Source organism: Nicotiana tomentosiformis, chromosome 5, assembly GCF_000390325.3.
Source record: "Nicotiana tomentosiformis chromosome 5, ASM39032v3, whole genome shotgun sequence".
Lineage (NCBI taxonomy): Eukaryota > Viridiplantae > Streptophyta > Magnoliopsida > Solanales > Solanaceae > Nicotiana > Nicotiana tomentosiformis.
Genome location: NC_090816.1, coordinates 31,589,308 through 31,612,314, shown reverse-complemented (window position 1 = coordinate 31,612,314; position 23,007 = coordinate 31,589,308). Strand labels below are relative to the sequence as shown.

The window sequence follows — 23,007 nt, the reverse complement described above, 5'->3', positions numbered from 1 at the left end:
CCTATACATATATTTCTTAGGTCGTAATTTATATGGATTAATTTGAAGTATAAGGGTCAAAACACGTCCTACTTTTAACAAATCGATATCTCGAACTATTAAGTAGTATACTTTTATTGATGAATAAAAATACTATAACTTTATTTCCTTTCCTATTTTACATCTTCTCGAATATTATGTCTTGGGATGATAGAATCAAATCATGATATTGTATATGAGATGGACAATGCAAATTATCTCCCAATTTGTACCAAAATTCTTTTAAGACCCCCAATTTTCACTGAGAATTTCTTATACATCAAATCTTTTTACAATGGTAGCTTTTAACCACCTCTTTAGTATTTGAACCACTTATTCCCAATAAATAAGCATATGTCACGCATCAATGATGCCGTGAAACATGTCATTAACTTAAAAAAAGAAGAAAATACTACACCATCTTCTTGTTCATCTTCAAAGGCTACTTCCACCACCACTCCTTTTTACGATCATCACCACCAATACGTCATGGCTTCGTTGGAAACTCAATATCCATAGAAAAAGATCTTGTTGGAGATCACCTCTTCACTCTCCTCTATCGGCAGTATGCCTTAAATTAAACTTCCGTCGAGCGAATCACTAATATTAATATTTATGGTAAACTATATATATGACATAAAATAATCTTTCATAAACTTTAAAACATAACATAGAGCCTATTGGCATTTAAAATATTTATAATATTATACATAAATCGTGAAGCGCGATTGACTCTATTATGAACATAAATACATGACCGCAATGTACATAGAGCTTCTCACAAACTAAAGGTTTCTTAAAAGACAGAAGTGCGCATAAAACCCCCATTATTCTATGTACAAAAACTGTAGAAAATCTTAGTTTGAAAATTAACTCCAAGTGTTGGCTATTCCTGATGCTCTTTAGGAGATAGTAGTACTTGATTGAGAAAAGCTCCAAGTGCCCATATGGGGAATATGTTTCTGTAGGCTGAGTAGCTTATCATACAGTTCTTGTTGAATACTCCTATTATTTCCTGAAAAAAGTTTAAAATACATTCTTCAATATTTAAGCATAACAAATGATACGTGAAGGAGTTTAAAAACTGATATAATATACAAGTTTAAAAAAAAGGGGAAATACCTGTTGTGGAAAATCTCCATTTTCCATTTGAGAATTTATCAGAACTTTAGCAGCTCGTTTGAGTGGAGTAGCATCTCTTTTCCCCTAATAAACTCTCATGTGTCAATTTCACATTAACAATTTCGTCTTACAAATTTGAGACAATTCAAAGAATTTTAAAGTTCATGTATTAGCTGAATTTTATGAGAAAAATAAAAATCATTTAATGAAAGTATTCAGATTTATGGGCATTTTTTGCTAAATTAACTTTGTCTTGATTCTCTAGTAAAAGAATTATAGTGCTGTTTGAAATACCTGGCCAGCTTCAATAAGAGCCAACATGGCCCATGCGGTGTTTACTATGTGTGATTTGTTCCCTTCAATGTTCGTATAAACCTGGTCATTCCGTAAAAGTAAGATCTAAAAAATTAGTAAAAGCATCTGAAACATTAAATTAATGTTATCGAGGGTTTAATTCGCAATTAGAAAATAATTATTATAAAAAAATCCTTTTCATGACGTCAATGCCTTATTAGGGTTATGATATGGTATATGTGTATACAGGTTATGTTGTTCGGGTACTCTTTAAAAATATAGCCATATATGTACCGCATCTTTCAAAAGTAATATATTTTTACAGAATCCGACACATGCACGATAATATTTTTGAAGAGTCCAAACAATATAGATATCTGTGATTAATTGCAAAGAGGCTGTAATTCAAGACATAATGCTTAATTACCTTGTGCTGAGATGAGAGATAGCTTTCGCCCCAACCACCAGAAGGTTGAAGTTGTTTTGATAATAGAAAATGACAAGCCTTTCTGATGCTTTTGCAACTTTCGTAAGTCTTGCCACCAGCAATTAGCCCACTTATCCCAAACCATGTTCCATATGTGTAGCACACTCCCCACGAGCCATACCTTAATTCGCACGAAATTAATATTTACATTACTTTTCACTTTATTACTCCTACTAATCGGAAAGTGAGTACTATTAATCATTTTTTACCTCTTTACTAATGAGGATAAAATTGTAAGATCTTTATATTGATTTCTAAAAACGACAAATATTTTAGAACATAGCGGCACTTAAAAGGGAACGGAGGGAGTATTTCTCTTGCGCTAGTTATAGCAACTAGTAATCACGTAGAAGATTTATTTCTCTTTAAATTTGTTTTAAAATAAGCATTAGGTTTCGAAAAAACTTTGCGAAATAAGTTCTAAGAAATAAAATGTCCAAATATTCCTAAGAGAAAATTTCTTTTTGGAAAATAAAATAAACGTAAATTACCTACCATGAACCATCAGGAAGTTGAATACTTTCGATGAAATAGAGAGCTTTCCTAATACAAGCTTCTATATCTTTCTCTCGATATTGCGGGTAAAGTTTTTTGAAGGACTGAAGAGCTTGAATTGCTGCAGAAGTACATTCTACATACCTGCAAGAATTTGACATTAAGGATTGATTTAACGGAAAAGGGCCTGATTAGCCCCTCTATTTTCGTTTATTGTTCAATCATGTCTCCCGTTATACTTTCCGTTCAGATATAGCTTTACTACTCTATATTTTCCCTATTTTAACGGCCAAAACACCTTACCCGACTCGTTACTCATAACCCGTCCGATCCTATTCCTCTCTTACTCTTCTTAAAAACGAAAGTAGAGGGGAAAATCAGTCCCTATACATTTTGGTAGGGGCTGCATTTTTTCAGGAAGAAAGATAGTGACAAAAGGAAGACCGTTTAATCAAAGATTGCCGTTACTATTTCCATTGAAAATTTCACATTCACAATGTATAAATTTCGGTAGCTAGCTTTCGCTTTACAAAGGTTTCCTTTGTGATTTTAATTAGATTACAGAAACTTCTAAAATACGAGTGTATGGGAAAAATCAGTTCAATTTTAGGAGAATAATCTTTTTCAAGAATATATAAATGAGGGAATTTTTTGTAATTACAAAAAGGAAGAAGCTAAAGTGTAATTTTTTTAAATAAAGGCAAACCTCGAGGATTTGTTAAATCAACACTTACATATAACATAAATAAATATGTGGAAGGTCTTACTGGTAATCAATGGTGATATCCCCAAATGTTTCTGATGGATTAATCATCTGTCAATTCGCCATATAGTTTTTTTTTTAATTTTAAAAAGATGACAAAAGAAATATGAATTCATTAGGTGAATAAAAGAAATTATTTGCACGATTTAATCCTTAAATGATATCTTACCTCAAGCCATGCATAAGATCTTGTTAGCTCATACGAAGCAAATCCGCCATTGCTATTCTGTATAAAAAATGGAAAAAGAGATATTTCCGTGGCTTGAATTAAACTATATAACTATATTCAAGCTATTTGTCCCGATCTTTATTAAATTTTATATTTATTTAAAATTATTATCACCTTTTTTTTTCATAATGAAAGGTATATATACAGGTATACACGATCCCCTTATACAAGATTTAATTAGACTGTTGATTAAGAATAAGAAGTAAAGTTTAGTTTTTATTCATCTTAAAAAGCAAATTAAAATGACAAAAGTGCGGAGAAATAAACTAATTTATAATTAAACTAAACCTGAAGAGAAAGAAGCAAATCAACAGCATCGCATAGATTGTGAGATGCTATTGCTTCTCCAACAATGTCTGATGGCATCTGAGATAGCAAAACTGCTGCCTGTAGTTAAACCGAAATAAATAAAAATGTGACAATGCTAACATACTACATACATGTAATAAATTAGCCAAGATTAAAAATCATGAATAATATTTATAATTTAAGGTGGAAATAAAGAAAAATGGACCTTAAGGGCTTCAGCAGTGCAATCTGATACAATCCAACCATTGTCGACAGTGGAGAAAGGCCATCCACCTCTACAACTCTGCCGATACCATTTCTTAAGGTCTCCACTACTGTCTTCTCTAACCTTATTAAATCAAATCCAGGATTTACAAAGAAAAATTAAAATCCAATAATAAAAAAATAAAAAATAAGAAAAAAGAGAAAGAAAAAGACAAGTGTGAATTAACCTGTGACGCTTTAATGAAGTGATGTGCATTCTTAAGCATCAAACCGTATTCTTCAGGAAGGTTTGTAGATAATATTGCTTGTACGCCAAAACTAACATCCCATAGTTGACTCCCATTATATCCCTATGATCCAAAATTTAATTTTAATTTGCTTAACATCTAAAGTTCTTAAAGATTATGAGTTCAAGTTTAATAGTGTTATATATATATGGTCTATCTAAAAAATATTGAGTTTAGCTACGTCGAACCTAGTAAAAGTAAAGGAAAATGATATTGTATAACTACTCTCAAAATAATAGTTAAAATTTTTGTATATATATATCCGCGAGTGGATAAGTAGAAGGAATTAAATTTAAAAAATGAAGTTAGAGTTATAATACCTTCATCTTCATGCCATCTTCAGCGAGCCATAGATAGTCTTTGATTCTGGAGAGATGAAGTTTGATTGCCTTGGATTCTGGATCCTCTACCCAACAACACAGCATGTTCAATACCTGTATTTTATTTTATTTTTAGATTTTTCAGTTTAAGAATTTTTAGTTACTAATTAGTTGGTATTTAATTTAAAACCACGAAAAATTGTAAATTATAGGCTTATATTAATATGAGTACTTGAAATTTCTAACTGCTTAAGGGCCAGTACTGCTTGTTAAGTCATGCAGACAAAGAACCTTTTAGCTTTTTCTGGATAAATTATTTAAAAAATAATGCAAAAGTAATTAGGAATAAAAAAATTCTAACTAATTGCCAATCATTTATAATGACATTCCAACACTGTTGTTGTACGTATTCGGACTATTGGATAAAGATTAGCATTGGAGTTGACCATGCTATTCGATTTTTTATAGTTTCATTTAAAATTGCAAAAGTTAAAACTTACCATGACCATAATTTCCTTATAAATATTACCTTATTGACAGGTCCAATACAAATATAGTTGGTATTTTCATCCTCATAATGAATATGTTCCATCACAGTGTTGAGTGCCTTTTTTCTTAACTTGGAGAGTGGCCATTGCATGAGAAGAGGTTCTGCAAAATTGTGAAGACTTTCCCAAAGAATATCTTGTACTAAAGGATGAGGGTAGTACAAATCTTCCTGAAAACACCATATATACGTACATATATCACTTTGATTAATTAGCAAATATTCATGGTAACTTATTTTACTAGTTCACAGTGTTATTTCCTCGAAATTAGAAGAAGGAATGAATTTATTTACTAATTAGTGTGCATATATTATATATTGATTATATATATTCGGTTACATACACTGATGGGTGAGGGACTATTTATGTTAGGAAATTCTTCCAAGAGATAAATAGGAGAGGAAATTAAAGGGAAAGAATAAAGAGACCTTAGCGCATTGGTTCCTGGCCAAGTCCCAATCAATGTGGTGATAGGGGCATGTATAGAGCTCTCTTCTGAGTGATAAAATAGTGGAATTAATAGGACCTACATATCTTGTCCCGTACAAATATGACATTGCTAAATACACCATTCGACAGTGACACCACATTCGACCTATATATATATAACATCATCAATTAAAATTAATGATAAACAAAACTAGAGAACGAAAATAAAAATTATTAAATTATTAGGAGAAGGAATTAATTAATAAAGACCTGGGTGTATAGGAAGAAAGTAGGGAAGAAGCCATAGTTCTGGCGGTAGTGGATTATTGCCACTCCATTCGTATACGCCTAGCGCCTGAAAAGTACAAAATAATCCCAAAAGAAAATTAATGCTACCCTGTAACTATAAGTTATTGATACATTAGGTGTTCACCGGGAAGAGTAAAATTATATCAAGGGTAAATGTTTGAAGATCTTGTATTAAAACTATATATATCAACAACAACAACAATCCAGTATAATCTCACTAGTGGGATCTAGGGAGGGTAGTGTGTACGCAGACCTTACCCCTACCCTGAGATAGATAGGCTGTTTCCAATAGACTCTCGGCTCCCTCCCTCCAAGAACTCCCCACATTGCTTTTAGGTTGACTCGAACTCACAAGAGTATCTATATCAAGGGTAAATATTAGTGGTATACAAACCGAACAGGAAAATCGCACCAAACCGAAAAGGTTTGGTTTGATTTGGTTTGGTATTGAGTAAAAAGATATGAATCAAAGCGACATATAAATATATAATTTTTATATATACTTTTAAGACTTTTCATAGAATTTTCTATAAAAATGTCAAGAAATATTTGCGATTATCTTATGGATTGTAATATTTAGTTAAATATGTAGTGCTCTATTTTTATTAATTTTAAATAATGGGTTGTATGACTACTTTCTTATCAAATGTTAATGAAATACGTCAATCTCTTTGTTCTTCCATTTTCATATGTCAAGTTCTATTAAATTCTTATATCTTTTTCGAATTTGATATGGTATTTCGGTTTAAATAGAAAGTATTAGTATATAGGTATCATATTGATTTTTATGTTTAAATATTAAATTCAGTTAACCTTGAAAGTGTACATCAACGAAAATTTATTGTCACGCGACTAAAAAATAACTATCATATGTTACTAAGAAAATTCTCTCATAAGAGTATATTAATAGATCATATATTTGTCAACTTTTTAAATTTTTTATTAAGCATATATTTACTTATCAAAAAATTAACAAAGTAAGATTGAAATAATATTCATGTAACAAAAAATTCAAAAAACCCGAAAAATCCTACAAAATCGAACCAATCCAAACCGATATAATTGATTTGGTTTGATTTTGATAAAAATCGAACCAACCCGGTCCATATACACCCTAGTAAACACCAAGGGAAAAGTAAATATCAAGGGTAAATGCTTCAATATATATAACTTAAATTTTTATACATAAAATAAGTATCAATGGCAAACATTTCCCCTGATATTTACTTTTCCCTTGATACAATCTATATAAAGTTTATCTAAATATCAAGGGAAAAGTAAATATCAAGGGTAAATGTTTCAATATATATAAAGTAAATTCTTCAAACATAAAGTATTATTGTTTACCCGAAAAACGAATAGAGTTGAATTTATACGTAGTTCTAAGGGTACGTGGTATAACTTGACACAAATCAGAAAAGCAAGTAGAAATATATTGAGTATTGACTGTATAAAGAATGAAATACAAACCAAACTGAATGGAAAATAGTTTATGAACAAGCAAGACGAATCAATATACAAAATCCAAAAAAGGATAATCTCTTTATGAATATCAGTATGTTTTTCTCTGTGAATATCAATAATATGGGAGTGTATGAATGCCTTAAAATGATAGATTCCCTTACAGAAATAATAGCCATCCCTCTTATAGTGGAGGGAGCCTACTTTGGATATAATTAAAAATATATAGTGGGGAATCTATGATAGATTAGCTTTTCCACAATTTCTGCCAAGATTCTCTCTAGTGGGATTGCAACGGCTTTTGTCTGCGAGCTCGATCTTGACTCGAGCTCTCGATCTTGGTTTGAGCTCGATTCTAACTCGAGCTCTCGATCTTGGCTCGAGCTCGATTCTGACTCGAGCTCTCGAATTGATTCGGGGTCAATATTGGTCGGTCTCTGGATCATAAGCTTGATAGCTTTACTTTGCATCATAGTTTGATTTGGATCCGAGCTTGACAATGATGTCGAACTCGACATTGATTAGCCCTACGGATTCGAAGCTTGTTTGTACCATCTTCGGAACCCATCTCGAGGTCTTACTTCGATCGATTATCTTTCGAACTCGATCAGACGTACGAAGGCCAAAATCTATTTCGACCGTATACAGATAGTCCCCTCATTTCTCAGAAAGAATATGGTGAGAAATGATATGCTTTTTCAACGGCTCGATCGGATCATAAGTTGACGTCTTCATCGGAATCGATCATGACGCACGTGATATTTGTCCCGTCGATTTAGTCTTTCAAGGCATTTAATGCATGTCAGACAGTGGTCCGCCATCGCTGATACTGAACCGCCATTGCTTAAACCTATAAACAACCCTTTCTTTTATCATTTACCACTTTTACCTCTTCAATCTTCCAAATTTCTCAAGTCCCTTTTCGTATTCTCTGGCTTACCCGCAAATCTGTGATTTCTCTTTGCAAAACGCCCCCTTCAATTTTACCAAATCTTTGTCACTTTCTTCTACTCCTCACCTTTGAATTCGAAAATGGCAAAAATGTCACAAACCATTCCTCAGAAAGAGAAGACTTCATCTTCACAGTGTGTCACCGATGAGACACCAGCAGAAACACGGCCTGAGGAGTGCGTTCCTGGGGCGTGTGTTCTTACTTCTGATTTTAAGGTCGATAAAGGATCATCAGTCCCTGGCCGATGTTAGCCAGTATCGAGGTACATGTGTTCGATAACCGAGAAGCACCTCAAACAGTTAAAGAAAGATTGTAATTGGGATAAAAAAGAAATAATAATTCCTACTTCTGACGAAGATATCACCACTTACGTGAAAGGGTTTTTGAATGCGTATACTTACCCTTTCACGTTAGGTCCCCTCGATTCCGTTATTATTGATTTCTGTCGTCAATACCAAATAACCCTAGGCCAGGTCCATCCTTCTTTTTGGCGGATCATTATCTTGATCCGATACTTTGTGAACAAAATCGAGGGGATGTCGTTCACCCTCAACCATCTTATCCGATTGTGCCATCCTCGACTTTTTCGAGGAGGGTTAATAAAACTTCAGCGTCGGGCTACCAAGGCCCTGTTCTCGAGCATTGACGAGGACATGGATCGGGGCTGGATGGGCAGGTTCGTTCGAGTGTGGACTTCGGACTTGATTCCGACAGAAAAGATGCCCTTTCCCAAGGAGTGGAATATGAAACGTAAGTGTGATCCTGCTGTTACTTCCTTATATTTTGCTCTTTCATTTCTTTTCTCATCGATACTCTTCTTTTTGTGATGCAGCGGTTCCCTGGATGTCCGGAGCAGTTCCCGATCTTAAGAACTGGGTACGAGCTCTTGTTTCGACCTTCACATACACCGAACGCTCATGGCGTGATTTGTCAAAGGGTCGGTAGGAGGCCAAAAATCACGGTAAGCCTTTTTCTCGTACTCTTTGATAATTCGACCGAGATTCCTTCCAAATATTTTAATAAAATTTTCCATATGTAGGTTTGGGAAAAGATGCGGTTTTGAGGCCCTTGTCCATCGAGGAAGAAACTTTGGCCTCTGTCCCAAAGCCAGTGAAGGAAAATAAAAGGAAAAGAGCCTCTGTTCCCGAAGATCCAAAATCGAAGAAGAGGACGGCTCGTAAGCCGAACAAGAATGCCATTCCTTTGACCATAGAATCAGTTCTGTGTCTAAGGGATGAAGATGAAGAAGAAGAAAATGATGGGTCCGCGCTGGCGGCCAGAACGAATAGAACAACTGATGCCCCATCAGTAGCTGGATCGATGATGCTTCATGAGGTTCCGCCTCGAGCTGAGGGTATACGGGAGAAAGATTCGGGCGGAGTCCCTGAGTTGTCGGAGATCGAAGACGCAACCCTTCGGAGCCAACGGGTGGGGGATATGTCTTAAGGGGCCCCTCTTGAATCCCTTCGAACTGAAAAGAATGCTCCAAGTGATTCATTTGGGGCAGCAACAATCGAAGACTCGCTCACCTTCTCTGCTTTTTCCGCAGGGGTGATTCGGGAAGCCCAAGCTTTGGGGGCCCTCAATCTAGACAGGCCTCATGATGGAGAGGATCCTTTTCGTGACCTATTTACCGGTATCGAGGATGTTGCCGGTACTAGTGATGAATCAAATCTTTTTCACGGGGTGCAGCAGGCTTTGAATCAGGTAAGCCTTAAAATTATTTTGTTGGTACTGCCTTTATGTTTACTTTTCGTTTCTAACTTCGTTTCTTGTTTCTTTGTAGGCAGTGACAGTTCATCGAGAAGCACGTTCTCGGTCCCAAAATGAGCTGCGTCGATACGAGGCCGACCTTCAGCAGGTTACTGAGGAGAGGAACTCCCTAAAACTTCTCTTAGGGCAAAGGGAAGAGGAAATAAAAGACCTCCGAGCTGAGCTGGCCAAGGCTTACCGAGATCAGACCGATCTGTCTGAGCAGGTAATGATACTTTTAAAAGCCTATGGGCTTGATACCGGAACGATGGCTAATTTTTCGGTCTCACAGTTGCAGCAAAAAATTGAGATGATCGGGAAGCTTCGTGAGGAGGTCGATGTGATAAAAGCGGAGTCTTTGCAATGGAAAGAAGGTATGGACCGCTTTTCTGCAGAGAAAGAAACTGCTTGAGCCAAGTTATCATCAGCCGAAACCCAACTTCAAAGAATGAAGGAAAAAGGCATGGTTCAAGCGAGAAGAATAGAGGAGCTCGAGGCTCAGTTGGCCTCTGTACTTGCCAAGGCCGAATCTGATGCCGAAAAGGCAAAGGCCGATGCGGATGCGTTCGTGTCCGTCTATCAGGCCGATGCTGAAGCTGCCCAGGTCCAAGAAAGAGAGGTAGTCGAGACCGCCTATACTCGAGCACATTGGGTCGCTGATCTTGCTAAGTGCCGATCTCAGAGGGAAACCATCGAGGAGATCCATGCTCGTGGTTTTGACCTCGCTGAAGAGATAAAAAGGGCTAAAGAACTCGAAGACGATGCTGAAGCCTTGGTTTCCGATGACGATGATGATAACAATGATGATGACGATGGGAGTAAGAGCGGATCCGAGAATGGGGGGAGCCCGATAGAGAAGAGACCGCTCATGGGGATGACCAGGAAGCTTAGTCCTTAATATTTACGTTGTAATCAATCATGTAAACAATTTTGTATATAGAAATATCCCTTTTTTGCCGACTTCTTCTGTTTTGTTTCCAGTATTGTGAAGACTTTATTCACGCCTTATGAATGTTTTCACAAGGATTTAAATAACTTAATCAAATTTGGACTTTGTAGCCTCTATAACCGAGCGGGCGCTTATTCAAACTTGAAGTGATGTAGCCCTTAGGCTTATTAGTTGAGTCAATGATTCGAACTCGAAGTAATGTAGCCCGTAGACGTAATGGTCGAGTGAGTGTTTGCTCGAACTCGAAATAAAAGTAGCCCGTAGGCTTAGTAGTCAAGTGAATGATTGGAACTCGAAGTAATGTAGCCCGTAGGCATAATGGTCGAGTGAGTGTTTGCTCGAACTCGAAATAAAAGTAGCTCGTAGGCTTAGTAGTTGAGTGAATGATTCAAACTCAAAGTAATGCAGCCCGTAGGCGTAATGGTCAAGTGAGTGCTTGCTCGAACTTGAGATAAAAGTAGCCCGTAGGCTTAGTAGTCGAGTGAATGATTCGAACTCGAAGTAATGTAGCCCGTAGCCATAATGGTCGAGTGAGTGCTTGCTCGAACTCGGAATAAAAGTATCCCGTACGCTTAGTAGTCGAGTGAATGATTCGAACTCGAAGTAATGTAGCCCGTAGGCATAATGGTCTAGTGAGTGCTTGCTCGAACTAGAAATAAAAGTAGCCCGTAGGCTTAGTAGTCGAGTGAATGACTCGAACTCGAAGTAATGTAGCCCGTAGGCGTAATGGTCGAGTGAGTGCTTACTCAAACTCGAAATAAAAGTAGCCCATAGGCTTAGTAGTCGAGTGAATGATTCAAACTCGAAGTAATGTAGCCCGTAGGCGTAATGGTCGAGTGAGCGCTTGCTCGAACTCGAAATAAAAGTAGCCCGTAGGCTTAATGGTCGAGTTTATCTTAATTCTTTTTGCATAATAAATCTCCAAATAGAGGAATGTTTCTTGGATATAAGATGTCGGTAAAGAGGAGAACTTTCTTTGCAAGTCATTATACATGTGTTCATGTTTCGCGTTTGGGTTTGGTCCAACTACATGAGCATGGTTCGTTTTGACCATTTGGCTCATACAACTTTTGCTGTTGGAACCCCGTTGTTGTGAAATAACTTTCTTGCATCAGAACTTGATATATTTGAGGGCTAATGCCCCCCTCCCCCCAGTATTCGAGGTCGATTGTAAAGAGGCCTCAGATACTGTTGTAAGTGCAACACGATCATTGGTTGCCTCATTAAAAACCTTACCAAAAAACTCATTTGGGATAAAACCGGTCTAAGGGAAAAAGAGTGCAATGCGTGCTTTCAGATCTAAGGCTTCGTATTGAAGGATCCATCTTAGCTCCTGATCGGACTTCTGCAGGGTCAGTTTTGAAATATAAATGAATATGCGGGGGTCGTACCTTAGTAGTAGTATCGTTTTAGATGTGACACATTCCAATTGCTTGATAGTTGTTTGCCGTTTATAATGCCGAGCTTGTATGATCCCTTTCCGACGTTCTCGAGAACCTGATATGGTCCTTCCCAGTTCGGTCCTAGTTTTCCTTCGTTCGGATTTCGGGTATTGAGGGTGACTTTCCTTCGCACTAAGTCCCCGGACTTAAAATGGCGGAGCTTGGTTCTTCGATTATAGTATCTTTCGATTCGTGGCTTTTGGACGGCCAATTGGACGAGAGCAGCTTCTCGTTTTTCATCCGATAATTCGAGGCTAGTGTTCATAGCCTCGTTATTTGATTCTTCTATTGTGTATCGAAATCTGGCACTGGGTTCGCCGACTTCGACTGGTATTAAGGCTTCAGACCTATATACTAAGGAGAACAGGATTGCCCCCGTACTAGATTTTGACGTTGTTCGATATGCCCAAAGGACTTCGGGTAGGATTTCTCTCCACTTTCCTTTAGCGTCGTTCAACCTCTTCTTTAGGTTTTGAATGATAGTTTTGTTCGTTGATTCGGCCTGCCTATTCCCACTGGGCTGATACGGTGTTGATAATATCCTTCTTATTTTGTGATCTTCGAAGAATTTTGTCACTTTGCTGCCAACAAATTGTTTCCCATTGTCACATACTATTTCGGCGGGTATCCCGAATTGACATACGATATGATCACAGATAAAGTCTATAACTTCTCTCTCTCTTTTACTTTCTCGAACGCCTGTGCTTCAACCCATTTAGAGAAATAGTCAGTCATAAATAAAATGAATTTAGCTTTACCTGTGATCAATGGTAGAGGGCCGACGATATCCAATCCTCATTTCATGAATGGCCATGGGGATAGAACTGAGTGAAGTTGCTCTCCGGGTTGATGGATCATTGGTGCAAATCTTTGACATTTGTCACATTTTCGAACAAATTCCTTTGCATCTTTGCCCATATCGATCCAATAATACCCTGTCCTGATTATTTTTCGGACTAATGAATCGGCACCGGAGTGATTCCCACAAGTACCCTCGTGCACCTCACATAGGATATAATCGGTATCTCCCGGACCTAAGCATACTGTCAATGGTCCATCGAATGTCCTTCGGTATAGTGTTCCATCCGAAGCCAACGTGAATTGAGCAGCTTTGGTTCGTAGAACCCTTGAATCTTTAGGGTCCGATGGGAGCTTTCCATTCTTTAAATATCCAATATAATTATTTTTCCAATCCCAGGTTAATCTCATAGAATTTATCTCGGCATGACCTTCTTCGATCACGGATCTCGAGAGTTGAACGACAGTCCCCGAGCTCAACTCACCTTCCTCGACCGATGATCCCAAGTTCGCAAGTGCATCAGCCTCGCTGTTTTGCTCTCGTGGAACATGCTGTAAAGTCTATTGTTTAAAATAGTGCAAAGTGACATGTAGTTTGTCCAAATACCTTTGCATTCTATCTTCTCGAACTTCAAAGGTTTTGTTTACTTGATTTACCACCAACAAAGAGTCACACCTGGCTTCAATGACTTCTGCTCCCAAGCTTTTAGCTAGCTCGAGACCTGTAATCATGGCCTTATACTCGGCCTCGTTGTTAGTCAACCTAGCAGTTTTGATAGATTGCCTAATAGTGTTACCCGTGGGTGGCTTTAAAACTATGCCTAGCCCGGACCCCTTCATGTTCGAAGCCCAGTCCATAAAAAGGGTCCATACCGCCAATGACGTACCCGATTTCAACAGGAGTTCTTTTTCGACTTCGGGTACGAGGGTTGGCATGAAATAGGCCACGAAGTCTGCTAAAATTTGAGACTTGATGGTCGTACAGGATTAATATTCGATATCGTACCCACTGAGTTCGACGACCCATTTGGCCAATCGGCATGATAGTTCGGGATTGTGCAAAATATTAGAAAGCGGGTAAGTGGTTAATACGCATATGGGGTGACATTGAAAGTACGGTCTTAACTTTCTAGAGGTGCTTATTAGTGCGAGTGCCAATCTTTCTAGGTGCGGATATTTAGTTTTTGCTTCTCCTAAGGTCCGACTTATATAATAAACGAAAAATTACGTACCTTGCTCTTCTTGAACTAGGACATCGCTTACTGCGATTTCCGATACTGCTAAATACAAGCAAAATTTTTCGTCTATTTTTGGAGTATGAAGTAGCGGTGGGCTTGATAGATATCGTTTTAGTTCCTCTAATATCTGTTGGCATTCCGGGGTCCAAGAGAAATTGTTCTTCTTTTTGAGTAGAGAGAAAAATTTGTGACTTCGATCTGATGATCTCGAAATGAATCGGCCTAAAGTTGCAATCCGTCCTGTTAGCCTCTGTACAGCTTTCACGCTGTCCATGATGGTGATGTCTTCGATAGCCTTGATTTTATCGGGGTTAATCTCGATTTCCCGATTTGACACCATGAAGCCGAGGAACTTGCCCGACCCGACCCCGTAAGCACATTTTTCGGGGTTGAGCTTCATGTTGTATTTCCTCAAAATCTCGAACGTTTCCTGTAAATGGTTCAAATGGTCCTCTGCGTGCAGGGACTTAACTAGCATGTCATAAATATAATCTTCCATTGATTTACCTATTTGTTCTTCGAATATTTTATTTACTAGGCATATTTTTTAGCCCTAAGGGCATCACATTATAACAATATGTTACATATTTGGTGACAAATGAAGTCTTTTCCTGGTCCTCCGGGTTCATCTAGATTTGATTATACCCGGAATAAGTATCGAGAAAAGTGAGGATCTCGTGATCGGCCATGGCATCGATCATGCGATCGATATTGGGCAGCGGAAAGATGTCTTTGGGGTATGCTTTGTTCAAATCCTTATAATCCACACACATTCTAAGTTTGTTCCCTTTTTTAGGCACTACAACTACATTGGCTAACCATTCGGGATATTTCACCTCCCGAATGGATCCTATCTTGAGAAGTTTGGTTACCTCATCCTTTATGAATGTGTGCTTTACCTCAGACTGGGATCTTCTCTTTTGCTTCACCGGTATGAACCTAGGGTCAAAACTTAGCTGATGTGTCGTTATGTCCAGTGAGATCCCTATTATATCTAAATGGGACCAGGCAAAGCAATCAATGTTATCGATAAGAAATTGAATAAGTTTTTTCCTGAGTTCGGGGCTCAACCCCGTTCCCAGGTATACCTTCCGTTCGGGCCAGTGCTCGATTAGTGTGACTTGCTCCAGTTCCTCAATCGTTGATGTGGTGGCATCGGAGTCATCGGGAATTACGAAGGATCGAGGGATCCTCTGATCATCATCTTCTTTGACCCCCTAGTTATCAGATTGGGTCAAAGCTAATGTCTGTGACTGCTATTTGGTATCTCGTTCCCCTTCTGAGTCTGATCCCTTTACTGGCGAAGATGAGGATATTGGTTTTGCTTCCTCGACGGCGAACATTTCTCTTGCGGCTGGTTGTTCTCTGTACACTGTTTTGACTCCTCTCGGTGTTGGGAATTTGAGGACCTAGTGTAGGATCGAAGGTACAACTCTCATGTTGTGGATCCATGGCCTTTTGAAAAGGTTGTTGTATCTCATGTCAGCTTCGATCACGTGGAACTTCGTTTCCTGGATGGTTCCGGCCACGTTTATTGGTAGAATTATCTCGCCTTTGGTGGTCTCACATTCCATATTGAATCCTTTTAGAACCAGGGTTGCGGGTACGATCTGGTCCTGCAGAACGAGCTGTTCTACGACCTTCAATCTGATGATGTTGGCCGAGCTACCTGGATCAATTAACACATGCTTAACTTTTGTTTTATTCATGAGTACGGATATTACCAGTGCATCGTTATGAGGTTGTATGACTCCTTCTGCATCTTCATCATTGAAGGACAAAGTTCATATGGGTGTGTAATCTTGAGTTCGAGATCGCTTTTCTCTCACAATCAATGTCTTAGTGCGTTTAAGCACTAGTCCCTGAGGGTTTTCGGCACCGCCGATGATCATGTGAATGACGTGCTGCGATTATTCTTGTTCGTTTTGCTTGCCGAAATCCTTGTTTTTAAAATGGTTCTTCGCTCTATCGCTTACAAATTCTCGAAGGTGCCCTTTGTTGAATAACCGGGCCACTTCTTCTCTTAGTTGCCTGCAATCTTCCGTTCTGTGGTCATGGGTGCCATGATATTCGCACATTTGATTGGGATTCCTCTGGGCAGGATCGGTCTGCATGGGTCGAGGCCATTTAGTGGCTTTGATGCGTCCGATAGCAGAAACGATGGCGGATGCATCAATGCTGAAGTTATATTCCGATAACCGAGGTGCTTCCTTAGATCCGGCAGACCTATTGAACCTACTTTTGTTCATCATCCCCCGGGACCCTTGACCTCGATCATATTTTTTGTTATTTTGCTCAAGGTTATGTCTCGATTCACTGACTCTATGGCTTCCGTTGTACGGTTGGTATCGATCCCCGATCGGACCTCGTTCTCGATTAGTATCCCTTCGAACAACGGGTTCAGACCCCAATTAATCATCTTCGACCCTAATTTTTGATTGATACCGATTGTGTACGTCGGCCCACGTGATGGCTGGGTATTCGATCAGGTTATGCTTTAACCGCTGTGAAGCCGTCGAACTTCGTTCGTTCAAACCTTGAGTGAAAGCCAGAACAGCCCAATCATATGTGACTGGTGGCAAGTCCATTCGTTCCATTTGAAAATGAGATACGAACTCCCTCAGCATCTCGTTATCCTTTTGTCTTACCTTGAAGAGGTCCGATTTCCTTGTTGCGACTTTTATGGCGCTGGCATGTGCTTTCACAAAAAGAATCTGCTAACATGGCGAACGAGTCTATGGAATTTGGTAGTAGGTTGTGATACCAAATCATTGCCCCCTTCGAGAGGGTCTCTCCAAATGTTTTTAACAACACAGATTCGATTTCATCATCTTCTAAATCATTTCCCTTGATGGCACAAGTGTAAGAAGTGACGAGCTCGTTGGGATCGGTCGTTCCGTTATATTTGGGAATTTCGGGCATACGAAATCTTTTGGGGATTGGTTTCGGGGCTGCGCTCGAGGGAAAAGGTTTTTGCACGAATTTTTTCGAATCCAACCCTTTTATCATTGGTGGAGCTACCGGGATCTGATCGACCCTAGAGTTATAAGTTTCTACTTTTTTATCATTGGCTTCGACTCTCATTGTGAGTTCCTCGAGCAATTTAGCAATTTCGGGAGTAGTCCCCGATTCTTGCTCATTTGACTTCACTATGGCTGGCTCCATTCTGTGGGTGATTTCTCGAGGTGGACTAGGCTCCGACCTGCTTTGTAGCTGGGTTTGGCTCTACAACTGAGCTATTGCTGCCCGTTGGGCTTGCAACATTTCGAAAATCATACGCAAGCTAACGCCGCTTTCCTTGACGTTATGGGTATCTCGAGCTACAGACCGAGTGCTACCATGGATGTTATTCTCGGGTTTAGCATGGAGGTTTGTCTCGATGGCTACATGCGAATTGATATCTATTGGTGCTCCGATTCGAGCTCCAACGGCGTTTACAAGCGGCCTTTCGGTATTGGGTGTCAAGTTATTGTTCTCATCTTGAAAACCGGCTCCGTTGTCGATTGGTGAAGTTATTTGATTGGTAGTTAGTCGTTGCTAATCCAAAATCCAAGATATTTTTGGAACCGAGCGCAAAAACACAACAGTGTGTTTCTTCAGATTCGTATCAAATAACCACTGTTATCCTTAGCCCCTCGGTGGGTGCCAAACTGCTTAACCGAAAAACGAATTGAGTTGAATTTATACGTAGTTTTAAGGGTACGTGGTATAACTTGGCACAATCAGAAAAGCTAGTAGAAATATATTGAGTATTTACTGTATAAAGAATGAAATACAAACCAAACTGAATGAAAAACAGTTTATGAACAAGCAAGACGAATCAATATACAAAACCCAAAAAAGGATAATCTCTCTATGAATATCAGTATGTTTTTCTCTGTGAATATCAATAATATAGGAGTGTATGAATGCCTTAAAATGATAGATCCCCTTACAGAAATAATAGCTATCCCTTTTATAGTGGAGGGATCATACTTTGGATATAATTAAAAATACATAGTGGGGAACCTATGATAGATTAACTTTTCTACAATTTCTGCCAAGATTCTCTATAGTGGGATTGCAACAGCTTTTGTCTGCGAGTTCGATCTTGACTCAAGCTCTCGATCTTGGTTTGAGCTCGATTCTGACTCGAGCTCTCGATCTTGGCTCGAACTCGATTCTGACTCGAGCTCTCGAATTGATTCGGGGTCAATATTGGTCGGTCTCTGGATCATAAGCTTGATAGCTTTACTTTGCATCATAGTTTGATTTGGATCCGAGCTTGACAATGATATCGAACTCGACATTGATCAGCCCCACGGATTCGAAGCTTGTTTGTACCATCTTCGGAACCCATCTCGAGGTCTCACTTCGATCGATTATCTTTCGAACTCGATTAGACGTACGAAAGCCGAAATCTATTTCGACCGTATACAATTATGTTAATGTCGACCTTGGACAAGCATTCCTACTGAAGCTAGAAATATTCGTGCACATGCCGAAATTTCATATTTAGTAAATTAAAAAGAAGAATTAATTTACTTTGGAAAAAGACAAAAAAAATGCATAAACTGAAAATAAGCACTCTTTAACTTACAGAGAGCCAGAGCTTTCCCCAAGAAGGAATAAAGGTGAGACCACCATGCTCAAGAATCCATTTTCTTGCTTTCTCCATAGCTTCATCATTTATGTCTTCTCCAAGTAGTCTTAAAGTCACATAGTTGAGAGCAGTGCAAAACATGGTGCTATGTCCTTCTATATGCAACCCCCACCCTCCATCTACGTTCTGCGTTTCAAGAGTCGGAGTTAGGATTCTAATATTATAGTTGGAAAGGAAAAAGTTTCTAACAATATTATTAAAGCACCTGATGATTATATAAGTAACGAAGTATTTCCTTTTGATGCTCTTCTGATAACACTGCATTCACCACTCCCATTATGTATAAACTTATAACCTGCAATTTTAGAATATTAATTAACAATTGACCAGTCCAGTTGTTATACACACCCCATTATTCTTAGTCAATAATATTTTTTTTCCTTCTTATTATGAATTTAAAACTAATATTGTGTTTCTTGTGTAGATAATATGACATTTATCTTCAAAATTCATCAAGTTCCTAAATTAGTTATTATATACTCCACCTATTTCTTGACATTCTTTGCTCTTTAGTACGAAAAGAATGATAATTTTTTATATTTAAACTTTAACGTCTCATTTTCTCATTCATGACATGCTTTTATGGTATGTGCTGAAATCTTTCTTTTCGTATTAAACTCTATACTCCGATAAACATCATTATCCGATTTAGAATTTAAATATAATTGGTTCAAATTTTAAGATTCTCAGTATTGAAACTCATTGTACTATTAAAATTATGAGTTTAGATCTAATATTTGTTAAGATTTTAGTTAGTTTTACATATATATATATATATATACACACACACGTGTCGAAAGTTATAGATTCAGATCATCCGCCCTACCAGGCTGTCATCATATAAAATAATATTTATATATTCAGGTCATACCAAGCCAGGCAAAAGGAACAAAGGACCACCATAATCAGCAGGCCAATGTCCATCCTCAGCCTGAAGTGTTGAATAGAATCTTAATGCCCTTCTCAATGTTGTCTTCACTGCCTCTTCACTTGTTTCTTCTTCACTCTCTATTTTCACTTTTCCCAACTTCTTCATATCAATTTGCTTCTCTTTTTCAAACTTAAAATAAGTAATAAAAAAAGAAAATATATTAGTAATATATCTTATGAAAATGCATGGATTTTAGACGAAATTTAGAGGTTATTTAATAACTAATTAAATTGGTAATTACCTGAAGTCTCAATAGGAGATCAGAACTATGTTTGACATGAAACCGATTCTCATAAAAATGTTGACGTATATTTTCAACATGACATCGTTCTTCAAGCGTTCCACCATCTTTATCGAATTCCCAGTATTGCCTACCAACATGATTGTTCGAACTTGTAACCCACGGTTCATTTCCCTCTGAGAGTTTAAGTTTCCACATTTTTTTTTGCTTTTTTATTGATTTATTTCTTCACTTGTTAAATCACAAGATTTTTTTTCCCAATTAAGTACTTATAGAAGTTACATAGACTTTCTATTCTGTTCTTTATTTGATCAACTAGGAAGAACGTCAACGAAGATCGATTTGCCCTTTTAGTTTCATAATTTTCTACTGATTCCTGCAAAATTCAAGGAAGGAAATTAAGTTTTAAAACTAAGAGAAATAGATAGCATCATTTTTATCTTCTTTTTTTTTTGTCTGATTACAAAATTTTTAAAATAAAAACTTGCAGCTTGACGTTTTCGTATCTTCACAATAAATTAACTAATAAATGATACTAGCATATTTTAAGTAGTTGAAGCTTTTGTCTATTGACTACTGTATGTATATTCTAGCAAGCCATGGTTCTCATTATTTCTATTGAAGACATAATTAAGTTAAATGAAAATATATTTCTTATTAACTTAAACTTCTAGATGAGATGATCTTACACTTCAACATTGTCATAGCAAAGAAATTAAGGTCATGTGTTTGAGTTTCACCGCTACTCATTATCAAAAAGAATTCACGTGCTTGACCCATGAAAAAAATATTAGGTTAGGGGACATGTTGAGACTTAATTAAGTAAATAAAAATATATATGTTATTTCTAACACATTAACCTATTTAGATGAGATATTCATATACTTCTATAATAACATCCTGGAAGTGATTTAAGAATAATGTTATCAAATTCAACGAGAAATAAAAAGAAAATAATGAGAGAGAGAAAGAGACTAACACGAGAGGTAGCTATGCATGAACTACAGAAGAAGTGAACGAAGGTAGTTTGAAGAAAGAGCAGTCTCCTAAATTTATACACAATATTCTAAATTTTTAATTCCAATAAATAAAGATTTAAAAGGGACACCAAAGTGGAGAGCAAATTGTTAATATTTAAATAACAAGTTCGCCTCCATTTTAATATGAGAAGCCTGAATTATTAGACGTCCATATCAAATAGTACTACATTTTTGCAAATTAATAAGGTTCATTTCACATAACCTGGTTCTATAACTTGTTTATAAAATGAATAAGAAATGATTAAGTATGCAACTTCTGTTCTGTGGCTATCCCTATATTATAAAGCTTAATATATCTTGTGAATTTCTCTCTTAATTAATTTATTTTTCTAATTCAAAATGTTGGAAATGTTAAGATTATATCTTCTGAATAAACAAGTTTGTGACTGATATATCACTAATAGAAATTCGGCCAAAATCGACCGCGGCCAGCCAATCGACCGACTTCGGTCGGTTTTCAAAATATATATTTTTTATTAAACCGATCAACTTCGGTCAATTTTTTTGGCGCAAAATGTGGGAAACTATTTTAGCGTCCCGGAAAATTTATTTATTAAGAAATCGACCGAAATCGGCCGGTTTTTCATATAAAATAAATTAAAATTAATATTAAAAAATAGACCGAAATCGGTCGATTATTTCAGTTAGTCGTTTTAAAAAAACCGACCGACTTCGGTCGATAATTTTATATTTTTTAATAAAACCGACTGAAATCGGTCGGTTATTTTCGCGTGAAAATGCAAGTAAAGAGTACAAATAAAATAAAAGAAAGTCTTAAACCAAAATGTACCAATGGTCTAGTGGTAGAATAATATCCTGCCACAGTACAGATCCTGATTCGATTTTCAGATGGTGCATTTTTTAATTGCATAATTAAAAATACCGACCGACTTCGGTCGATTTTTTCGGCAGATTTTTTCTTTTTGGGTTGTTTGTGAAACTTAATTGACCGACCGAAATTGGTCAGAAATTGCAACCGACTTCGGTCGCTATTTATTACCGATCAGCCTAATTTTGACAAATTAGTATCGTTTGGAAATCTATCGGATTTTTTAATTTTGCGACCGATTTCGGTCGATATTTCTGGACGGTTTTAGACAGTTTTATAGTAGTGATACTTAATTATGACAATACGCCAACCACTTGCATGTAATGCAAATTCTCTTGAAACTTGAAAGTATATGTGCCAAATTAAAGTACTATGGAAAATCAAATCATATCCAAGAGCCTTAATTTTAAATTTGGTAGAATATATATATGACTTGCAAATAGTTTTATCCTCTTTTACCGCATAAGTGATTTCTCACTTTTTATTTATTTATTTATTTATTTATTTTGTGTGCGCGTGGGCTTCAAGCATCTAGAGTTCTTGGAACTCACTAATCCAATTAATTCATATTCTTGTCATAAATAACCCACATGAGAGTTGTAGTGCTCTCTGTAAAAATCTATTTTTATTCACTGGGCTCGAATTTTAACTGTAATTTGACCGCTCAAACAGTATTGCACAAGTGGATGGACAAAATAAAACTTATTTAATTTCTTATAAAATCTCTTGAAAATATTGGCTTCTACTTGGAACTATCCTTTTGCGATTATTTGAGTTAATTAGTGAAAAATAGGACGTGTCAAGATCGAGACAAGAGGAGGTTGGTGGCTGCCTTCAGATAACGTTTTTTTCTTTTCAAAAGTAAGTTTCTAATGTTTAAAATTGTTAAACGACTTATTTTTTCACACTTTTTGAAGA

General features: G+C 37.2%; 1 protein-coding gene across 3 annotated transcripts; it reads right to left on the bottom strand.

The window, feature by feature from the left end:
• Window positions 1-650: 650 nt before the first annotated feature.
• Window positions 651-21,318, bottom strand: LOC104110614 (cycloartenol synthase 2-like). 3 transcript variants are annotated; one of them, XM_009620141.3, is made up of 19 exons: window positions 21,200-21,318; window positions 20,221-20,596; window positions 19,920-20,108; window positions 19,254-19,343; window positions 18,986-19,174; window positions 5,776-5,860; window positions 5,505-5,671; window positions 5,058-5,246; window positions 4,529-4,642; window positions 4,149-4,271; window positions 3,923-4,045; window positions 3,697-3,795; window positions 3,349-3,405; window positions 3,184-3,230; window positions 2,417-2,560; window positions 1,862-2,042; window positions 1,435-1,515; window positions 1,141-1,224; window positions 651-1,033 (listed from the first exon to the last, which is right to left on the bottom strand). In XM_009620141.3, exons 2-19 carry the CDS (start codon window positions 20,416-20,418, stop codon window positions 905-907), a joined length of 2,289 nt encoding a protein of 762 aa, XP_009618436.1. In that variant the 5' UTR covers window positions 20,419-20,596; window positions 21,200-21,318; the 3' UTR covers window positions 651-904. The 3 variants fall into 3 exon arrangements, with proteins under 3 accessions (XP_009618436.1, XP_070030890.1, XP_009618437.1); XM_070174789.1 differs by lacking the exon at window positions 5,058-5,246; XM_009620142.4 differs by lacking the exons at window positions 20,221-20,596; window positions 21,200-21,318 and having other exon boundaries at window positions 19,949-20,107.
• Between the last annotated feature and the right edge of the window lie 1,689 nt (window positions 21,319-23,007).